Raw genomic sequence first — 10,215 nt, forward strand, 5'->3', positions numbered from 1 at the left:
TAAGATTGGCAGCTTAAGACAATACATACGTAAGTATGAAACATGACACGCACATAATGGTCAACAAATGAGAGTTTTAAACAAAGAATGAAAGAAAAGAAATGAATGTATTAAATGAATGCATGCTTCTAGCACTATATGCTAAATTTAACCTTTTTTATTAAATTCATCAATTCAGTGAGACTGCATGTACTGTATTGTTTGCATAGTATCTTTGGATGTTGAACAACTTGTATGAGGGTTGTCATAAGTATTTTAACCTTTCTGGCTAGGCCAACCTAGGATTGGATTCTTCCAATCATACACTGTTTAGGGTGGGGTGTAAGACTTATTCTCAGCCTATGACATTAATTAACATGGTAGTATTCAATTTATGTGAATCTCAAATTTTCCACTAGGTGAACTTTCGTGTGGATTTTTGTCACATGTATGTAATAACATCATACTCAAATGAACTTTATGCCAAGGTTTAGGAAATTATTTGACGATCACACATACCAAGTGACCAGGTTGAGTGACCAGGTGAAGTTCTTCGCTAGATGAACACCAAGAAATTTGGTGCTCTTGATGATCTTTACAGGTGATCCATCAGTGTTCAGTGGAGAATGGTCGCACTGTGCTCTCCTGATGTCAACAACCATCTCTTTAATTTTATCAACATTCTGAGACAGGTTGTTGGTTCTACACCAGACAGTTAGATTTTGCACCTTCTCTCTGCATGCTGACTTGTTGTTCCTGCTGATGAGACTCACCACGGTTGTGTCATTGGGGAACTTGTTGATATGGTTCAATCTGTGTGTTGCTGCACAGTCGTGAGTCAGCAAGGTGAACAGCAGTGGGCTGAGCACGCAGCCCTGAGGGGCTCCAGTACTCAGTGTGGTGGTGCTGGAGATGCTGCTCCCGATCCGGACTGACTGAGGTCTCCAAGTCAGGAAGTCCAGGATCCAGTTGCAGGGTGAGGTGTTCAGTCCCAGCAGGCTCAACTTCCCAATCAGGTTCTGAGGGATGATTGTGTTGAATGCTGAACTAAAGTCTATGAACAGCAATCATACATATGTGTCTTTATTGTCCAGGTTAGTGAGGGCTAAATAAATGCCCTGGCAATGGCATCATCCATGGAGCGGTTTGGACGATACGCGAACCGTAGTGGGTCCAGTGAAGGTGGTAACTGGGCCTTGATGTGCCTCATGACCAGCTTCTCGAAACACATCATTACAATTGGTGTTAGTGAGACGGGACGATAGTCATTTAGGCAGGACACTGTACTGTAGACTTCGTTGGGACGGAGACGATGGTGGATGTCTTGAGGAACAACAGTGCTGCTCAGTGAAATGCTGAAGATGTCAGTGAAGACATCAGCTAGCTGTTCTTCACATTCCCTGAGCACCCTGCCAGGAATGTTGTCTTGTCCAGCAGCCTTCCGTGGGTTAACTCTGCGTAGAGTTCTCCTCACATCAGCCATTGATAGACAGTGTACCTGATCATTGGTAGGGATGGTCATCCTTGCTGCTATGTTGTCCTGCACCTCAAACCGAGCGTAGTCATTCAGCACATCTGGGAGGGAAGTGTCACTATCACAGGCAGGTGAAGCTGTCCTGTAGTTCGTGATTGCCTTAGAGTCATAGTCCTGATGTATTAAGTTGAATTCTGTAGAATGTATGAATTTGTAAAAAATAGCAGTAATTTACAGGGCACACAGTGTCTGTAAGTGAGGGTCTGTGGTTTTATGGCTCATGTGGCAAAATAATTCCTGTGCAGAGCTTTGCTCCTGGAGTGGTGTTCTTTAATTCTGCTTGTACATTCACAATCCCACAGATGTGAGGGGCCAGGTGCATTAGGAAGTTAGCCTTAGTGTGGGAGACGACCAGAAAGTTGCAGACTTGGGCCTATCGACCTGTGTGTTAGTAAAAAAAAAAAAGCGAATGGCTTTGCATGTGGTGGAACAGACAATTGTTTTCTCCTGATGCTTCCTGACTGATTTATCTCTAGTTTTGTGTTTTAGTATGGGTCCTTGTCAATATTTGTAGCAAAAGGCAGTACTTGCAACCCACAGGTAGTCCAGCTCCTCCAGGATGGCACATTCATATAGCAAGGAGTTTTGTTATGCCTCCCGATGGGAAATGAACTGTTACAAGGTGAGCTGGACAGATCCGTATTAGGGAACAACCCAGCAGCAGGATGGGTATCTACTCCTTTTTTTGCGAGGGAAAGAATATCCATGGAGGGTTGCACAGACCTCCACATAATAGCCCAAGGTGCCTTTACTGCTGTTAGGTACCAGAATAAAATCATTGTCAGACTTTACTCTGGTGCAGTGAGGCCTGGGTTCCTCCTGGTGCATGATAGTGCATGACCTCATGTGGCCAGAGTTCACTGGCCCACATGTTCCTCAGAACTGAATCCAATTGATAACCTTTGGGGTGTTATGTATCAGAGCATCTGAAGCCAACAAGTAGCAACACAGACTGTCCCGAGCCCATTGATTCCCTGATCCACGTCTGGGAGGAGATCCCCCTGGACAAGATCTGCCATCTAATCCACTGATTATTTTGTTTTCCATTGACCTTTGTCAAATCATTTTGTTCTCAACACTTAGAATGAATTCCAGACCTTTTGCTTTTTAATTTGGCATGAACTTACACAGAGAAGACCAATGAAACAGCTTATGAGTAGGGTTGCAAAATTCCAGGAATTTTCAAGGCTGGAAACTTTCCATGGGAATTAACGGGAATATATTGGAATAAACTGGGAACTTAAAAAAATGCAGAGTTGCCTATAACAAGGAACTTAAAAAAAAATCTTAAAAGCATAATTTTGTTTAAAACAACAAGATTTACCCAATTTGTACCCTGCATTCCTCGGTCACTTGCACACAGCACACTGCTTACTGGCTGGCCATTGAGGCCAAACCCCTGCATGTACTTGCATTCTTCCATAACATGCACAGTAACACTTTATTTTAGGGTCATTTAACTAGTTGCTTATTAGCATGAATATTAATAGAATATTGGCTATTTATTAGTACTTATTAAGCACATATTAATGCCTTATTCTGCATTACCTTATTCTACATTCTTAATCGTACCCAATACCTAAACTTAATAACTACCTTACTAACTGTTAATAAGCAGTAAATTAGGAGTGTTACCACATGCACAGATAATTTGATGACCCTTCTTCTCCCAAACCACCCCCCCCCCCAAAAAAAAAAAAAAAAATCACACACACAAACACACTCACTTGAGAAAAAATGCTTCATTTTTGTATTCAATTTGTGATTGATACTTTTTTAGAAGGGCAAAGGGTGGGGGATGCTTTCATTTTACAGCAATCATAGGGAAATATGTTTATTACAATTATTAAGTTTATTATGTTTATTACAAGCATAATGTTTATTATGCTTTTGTGTTACTCAATGAAATAATCAATTAAAGTTCTACTTACAATTAAATCATTTTTTTTTTTAAACATTTTTTTATTTATGTTTGTATATGATATAGTTTATATAAACTTCCCTATGTTTCCAAATAATTCCCATAAATTCCCGTAAAGTTTCCAATTTGGAATATTTCCAAAATTCCCCAGATTAAGTTCCCGTGGAAAGTTTCCAGAAATTTACCGGAAACTTTCCACCCCTTTGCAACCCTACTTATGAGTCAATTGCCCAATTACTTTTGGGTCTGTAAATATGGTTGGACAATAAACAGCCATAATTCCTAAATAGTTAATGAAGTATTGTTAAACCCATCAAATTAATCTATAGAAAATCTAGACTCTAATCACATCCTAATTGCTTCATTTCAAATCCATTGTTGTGGTCTACAGAGGCAAATATGTCACTGTCCACATACTTACAGACCTGACAGTATAATATTATACGTATTGTGTTTGTGTGTGAATTGTTAAGCCAAAAATAGTGATAAAAATTACTGTCCCATTACTCTAACCAAGTTTTTTTGTGTGTAGCTCTGTGACTGTTCAGGAGATCCAGTCTCATCTGAACCATGGACATGTGGCCATTGTGCTGGTAAATGCTGTAGTGTTAATGTGCGAACTCTGCTCCACTTCAGTCAAGTACTGCTGCTTTCTACCTGTGAATCAGAAGTGTTTCTGCAGTACACCTGATTACCAAGGCCACTTTGTGGTTGTGTGTGGATTTAATCGTACTGCTGGGTGCATTTTCTATAACAATCCTGCTTATTCTGACCGTAAGTACTGCACATGCATTCAATAGTATGGCTAATGGTTTATTTCTGTTAAAACATTTATTAGAATAGTCTAGTGACTCATTGTTTGTGGATCGCAGTTATTTATAAAATATTTTATGTGGGTACATTCAAACCTATTAGTTTGTTTGCCAAGTTTGAAATGTAAAAAATAATCCTGTTTATTAACTTGTTAACTGTTTGGTTTAGTTTCATATTATTCTTAATGAAGTCAAAATTGCAGAGAGGTTGTGTAAAGATGGAAACATAATCTGGAAACACTTCATTCACTGGTCAAATATATAATGATAGAAGTTAATCACACCTTGGCCAAGTCCACAAAGGGCTAGGTAATTATTTAACTAAATAGTTTACAACATTTGTGTAGCACATCAGCTTTTATTTTCTTTTATTGCTAGTTGGCCAAAATAGAATGCATTGCATTTCTGCAGCAAATAAACCTTTGGCCTTTGAATAAGTTTAACACAATCAATGCTGCCCATAACCAAAAACACTTTCTGCAGTGTCTTTTGTCAGATTGTTTTCTCCTTCAGACAGTCCTACACTCCTTGGCCACTTTAATAGGAATACCTGTACAGTGTTCATTCATGCAACAATCCAATCAGCCAATCATGTGGCAGCAGTGCAGTGCACAAAATCATGGTAATACATGTCAAGTTAATCAAAACTGGGCAGTTAAAGCTTGGCCCACTGCAGCCTCATTTCTTTCATTCTTGCTGACAGGAATATGTTTTCTTTTGCTGTTGTATCCCAGCAGACTCAAGATTCAAGATGTATTCTGTGATACATTAATTTTTTGCTCACCGTGGTAGTGGATTTTTAAATTCAAATTCAATTTATTTTTATAGCGCTTTTAACTTTTCCCGTTGTCTCGGGAGTGACAGAGAGAGAGAGAGAAGAAAAAAAAGCTTTAACCAGCGCTGTCTCTCTGCATAGTTGAGGACTAAACCTTGACTGATACATTTCATGAATATTATTTCTATGTAGGTATGAACATAACTGCTGAGCTACAACCATTTCTAGGATATTGGAGATTAAGGGTTTGATATTGGCCTATAGTTGGACAGCTGGCTTGGGTCGAGGTCAGGTTTTTTAAGGTTTGGATAACCGCTAGCTTAAAAGATTTCTGCACATAGCCAGTGCTAAGGGATAAATTTATTATCTTTAGACTAGTTTGGATCTGTTTAAGGAAACACGTGGGTAAGTGATCCAGTGCGCAGGTTGATCATTTTGAAAAAGAAATCAGTAAAAATAAATCAGTCTCTAAAAGGGGATTAAAATGGTGTAAATACTGATCAAAAACAGAAATATTATCTACTGCATTATCTATCAATTTGTTTGGTATTAAATCAATGGTCTGAATTTTCTGCCTGATATCAATTTTTCCATTGAAATAATTCATGAATTCATTACTGCTACAAATAGATGGTGTGTGCTTTTCGACAGTGTTTTTATTCTTAGTTAATTTTACTACAGTATTAAATAATAATTTTGGATTATTTTTGTTATCTTCAATAAGGCTGGAGAAATACACCGATCTAGCAGCACTAAGAGATTTTTTTGTAGCTATGAAGGCTTTCATCAATTGTGTGACCTCCATTATGAGTGGGCCCTTTTACATTCTGGTTAATCCCTACTGAATCTAAGATGGAAACAACTGCTGTTCTTAGAGGATTTTCTAACTTATCAAAATGAATATTAAAGTATCCAACAATTACTGCTTTGTCTAAAGAAACAACTAGACCACCTGGACCATATTCTGATATGAAATCAGAATATGGCCCAGGCAGTCTGTAAATAACAATTAGAGGAACTGACTCATCGGATAAAGCGGTAGAAAGTGAGTGAGTGAGTGAGTGAGTGAGTGAGTGAGTGAGTGAGTGAGTGAGTGAGTGAGTGAGTGAGTGAGTGAGTGAGTGAGTGAGTGAGTGAGTGAGTGAGTGAGTGAGTGAGTGAGTGAGTGAGTGAGTGAGTGAGTGAGTGAGTGAGTGAGTGAGTGAGTGAGTGAGTGAGTGACTCAGTAGACTTATTTTTTGTGGCTCCATATGTTATGCTAATATGAAGAATTTCAAATGAGTTGAACACATATCTAGATTCTTGCTTGATGCAGAGTTTATCATCATGAATCACTGCGACACATCCTCCCCTGCCTGTTAGGTGTAGCTGGTGTATGTAGCAGGTGGACATGCTTCGTTTAATGCGACAAACTCGTTTGGTTTGACCCATGTTTCTGTTAAGCACAGAACATTAAACTTCTGATCAGTAATCATTTCATTAGCCATAAGAGCGTTAGATGCAAGCAATCATATTTAATAGTCCTAGCTTCAGATCAAAGGTGCAGGCCGTGCATTCACTATCTAATTTTATGCTAATAAGGTTAGCATAAAATGCAGCTAGCAGACAGCCGGAATTAGCCTGCTTGTCTGTATAAACTATATGCTATGCTGCAAAAAATGAGAGCAGCACCCTCCTGAGTGGGATGGACACCATCCCATCCTTACAGGCCAGCTTTACCCTCAAAAGTGCTCAAATTATCTATGAAGCCCACATCGTTTTCGGAGCACCAACTTGACATACAGCAGTTCAGCGACCACAGTTCTGCTGTAAGCTACATCGCTACACTGCATTGGGATGGGCCAGAGCATACTACAGCATCGGACATCGCCTTCACTAATGTACACACTTCTACAATATTATTCTTAGTAGTATCTGACTGACGAAGGCATGTATTGTTAGCTCCTACGTGGAAAATTACCTTCTAGTACCTATGTTTGTCTAAGACCTTAAGATTACCTGATATGTCCGGCACCTTGGCTAACAGAATACACCTAACCAGTGCTGCTGGAGCCCTTAAAAGCCTAGCTAATTTCACATGCCTTAAGATGGAGTCTCCTATAACCAGAGCTCTTTCAGGTTTCTCAGTGGGTACTTCACTGAAGATAGGAAACCTGTTAGACATGTGAAGTGGAGAGGAGTGGTGCTCCTGTGGGCAAGCCTTAGCGCTAGCTTTGGGAGCACCAAGTGAAGGCTCTGATGCTGGAGTTGGAGGGTTACTAACTCCGCCTAAGGCCTCCAGATTTTCCCCTACAGAAACAACACTACTATCACTATCCCTCTCTAGTATCTGGATACGCACCTCTAAAGCTATCTTCTCCATCAGAGAGCTAACTAACATATACTTATCACAAGTAAAATAAATGCTATTGACGGAGAAAGAATTACTAAACATGTTGCAGCTCACACACTGGACAAGCTGAAAGTTTGCCATACTTAATGATTACGTACCTTTGACTTAGATCAGATCGGATTAAAGATCCCTATTATTTTTAGGTTACCATAGCCTTCCTTGCATGTGTACGTGTTCATATTATAGGGCCCAGTCAGTGAATATCATAATACAATAGCCTTTAATCCTGATCAGTTGGGTTTTTATTTTTTGAGTTACACATTTGAGTGTCATCTGATCAGATAAATCAACACAGTTTCCTTTTAAAAACTTGACCTTATTATTATTCTTTTTTCTATTTTATCACTTAAGTTCTTTATGTAATTTATGTATCAGGTTTATATTTCTTTATATGCTTAGTACAATCTGTTTTAAGTTAATTTTGTGGACAGAGCAATATTTTTCTTAAAGATTTAAAGAAAACTTTGATCTCTTCAATAAAAATATTCAGTTGGAAGACTCCGTGACTAACAGATTTTTTTGAACAGGTGTCTGCTGTACAAGCATTAGCAATTTTGAAGAAGCAAGAATGAGCTATGGAACAGATGAGGACATACTTTTCATCTTCAAGGACAGCTGATCACTAGATCGACCTTTTTCTTTTGTGTCATGGTAAGGGTTTTTTGTAGGCATAAAATATATATTAACATGATTATAATTACAAAAAATAGGGCAGCCCTCCAGAAACTATATAGCTCACACTCATGAGCAAACAACTTGACCTATGAACAGACTTAAAATAGCTGAAACTTTCAATCTCCTTGTGCAAATGAAACACATATGGCTGTTATGTGAGTTTATTAGTAATAAACCATTATTGTTAAATGTTAATGCACAAATATATAGACAATATAGTTCATTGATGTTGCACAGAAAATGGAAACCAAAATGCACAATAGTGTACAATAATTAATGCAAAAGCTACATGCATATACAAATGTTCAAATACGTGTATACATGCATATGTATGCACATACACACAATTGGTACCATTGTTCTGAAATACTCATTCTGTTGATGTGAAATTTAACTGAAGCTCTACCCATGTATCTGCATGTTTTATGCATTTCACTGCAGCCACATGATTGGATAAATGCAAGTATCTTTTTAAAGTGTCTGGTAATTGTATTCTTATTCATGTTGAAAGGTGCATATATTAGAGGTCTGAATTTCAAAAAATAGTGCTATCTTGTGTGTTATTTTATGTTAATTTATTATTCTACACATAGATGGATACAAATTACTGCATTTTTTAAATGTGTTGTGATCATCTGAAACTATTAATTACACTTGACATTTACATATTTGTGGACTGTAAGATACTGTATACTTGTGCATTTTCTGATTGTATTTGTCATTTTGTTACACTTTTACTTTAGCTGTAGTATTAGATTCAACCTGTGAGATGAATTCTGTTTACAAAGTTTTATTCTCTATTTCACAAAATATATATACATTTTCCATTGCCATTTTGCTGAATCACATCATCAGAATTAATTTATTACACAGTTAACAAAGCCCCAGTCTATATCATTGTGTAATGCAGAGCAGCATTACTACTTGAAATCAGCTAATGTAATATTTCACAATTTCTAAGAAATTAGTACACTCTGAGCAAGTGTTGTTAATGAAATCATTACTTATTACAACCATCAACAAACAGCAGTGGCCTTTTTTTTTAAAAAAAAAGAACATTTGTTTTTAGGCCAAGGGGTGAAAATGCTATGCATGATATAATGACGGGAGGTAACCCATACTCAGAATTTGTTCTCTGCATTTAACCCATCCAAAGTGCGCACACAGCAGTGAACACACACAAAACGTGAACACACACCCGGAGCAGTGGGCAGCCATTTATGCTGCGGCGCCTGGGGAGCAGTTGGGGGGGTCTGGTGCCTTGCTCAAGGGCACCTCAGTCATGGCCAGCCCGAGACTCAAACCCACAACCTTAGGTGCATTTATCATCAAGCATTTTACGCCTGAAAATGCCTGTCTGTTCAATATGTATGTGCTTTTTTTTACGTTCTGTGTATTTGAATTCTATACAATAAAACCGTTTATTACTAAAAGATTTCTTTGTTCTTTGGAATCAGTTACATTAACAGTTATAAATTGGAGTCCGATATTTAAGCCTTAAATTAAAAAAAGAAAAAATTACACAATTAACCTTTTAAGCACAATTAAGCAAACTAAGAGAATACTATTTTAGATTTTACTCCTTTTTTATATTTCAGCAGACAGTATATTGTATTTTAAATGTAGTTGTTAAATAACAGTTAATTTCATACAGAATAAAAAGGTTATATACATAAGATTAACCAAGCCACTGGGGTTGCACAAGCCATTGTGCCCTTAAAGCTGGTCCCAAGCCTGGATAGATAGGGAGGGTTGCATCAGGAATCCTCCACATCCAGTGTAAAACCTGTCTCAAATCAAGTATGCAGATCATAAACCAGAATGCCATACTGGATTGGTCGATGCACTTGCAAAGGCTGGATGACGTGGAGATCAAATCAAAGTTTATTTATAGAGCACCTTTTTAAAACAGCAGGTGTTCACCAAAGTGCTGTACAAACAATATAAAATAAACAATAGAACTAAAAAGCAATAAATACACTAATAATTTGTAGCACACACTTAAAAAGAACGGCAACTCACATAGTGCGTTGTATGCTGCACTATACAAATATGTTTTTAAATGTGATTTAAAAACCAAAATCACCAAAAGTGCTGTATAAACAGTATAAAAAAAACAATGGAACT

The 10,215-nt window shown here is 37.8% G+C and overlaps 1 protein-coding gene across 9 annotated transcripts in view; it reads left to right on the plus strand.

Annotated features, from left to right (window-relative positions):
* The window catches only part of gucd1 (guanylyl cyclase domain containing 1), a 153,648-nt gene extending 144,125 nt beyond the window's left edge, over positions 1 to 9,523 (plus strand). For all 9 annotated transcript variants that reach the window (XM_060882338.1, XM_060882336.1, XM_060882334.1 and 6 more), the window contains 2 exons: positions 3,967 to 4,208; positions 7,941 to 9,523. In XM_060882338.1, the coding sequence (XP_060738321.1) occupies positions 3,967 to 4,208; positions 7,941 to 8,032 (334 nt within the window). In that variant the 3' untranslated portion in view covers positions 8,033 to 9,523. The remainder of the gene's footprint in view (positions 1 to 3,966; positions 4,209 to 7,940) is intronic.
* Positions 9,524 to 10,215: the final 692 nt, after the last annotated feature.

This window comes from Tachysurus vachellii, chromosome 11, assembly GCF_030014155.1.
Source record: "Tachysurus vachellii isolate PV-2020 chromosome 11, HZAU_Pvac_v1, whole genome shotgun sequence".
NCBI classification, from domain to species: domain Eukaryota; kingdom Metazoa; phylum Chordata; class Actinopteri; order Siluriformes; family Bagridae; genus Tachysurus; species Tachysurus vachellii.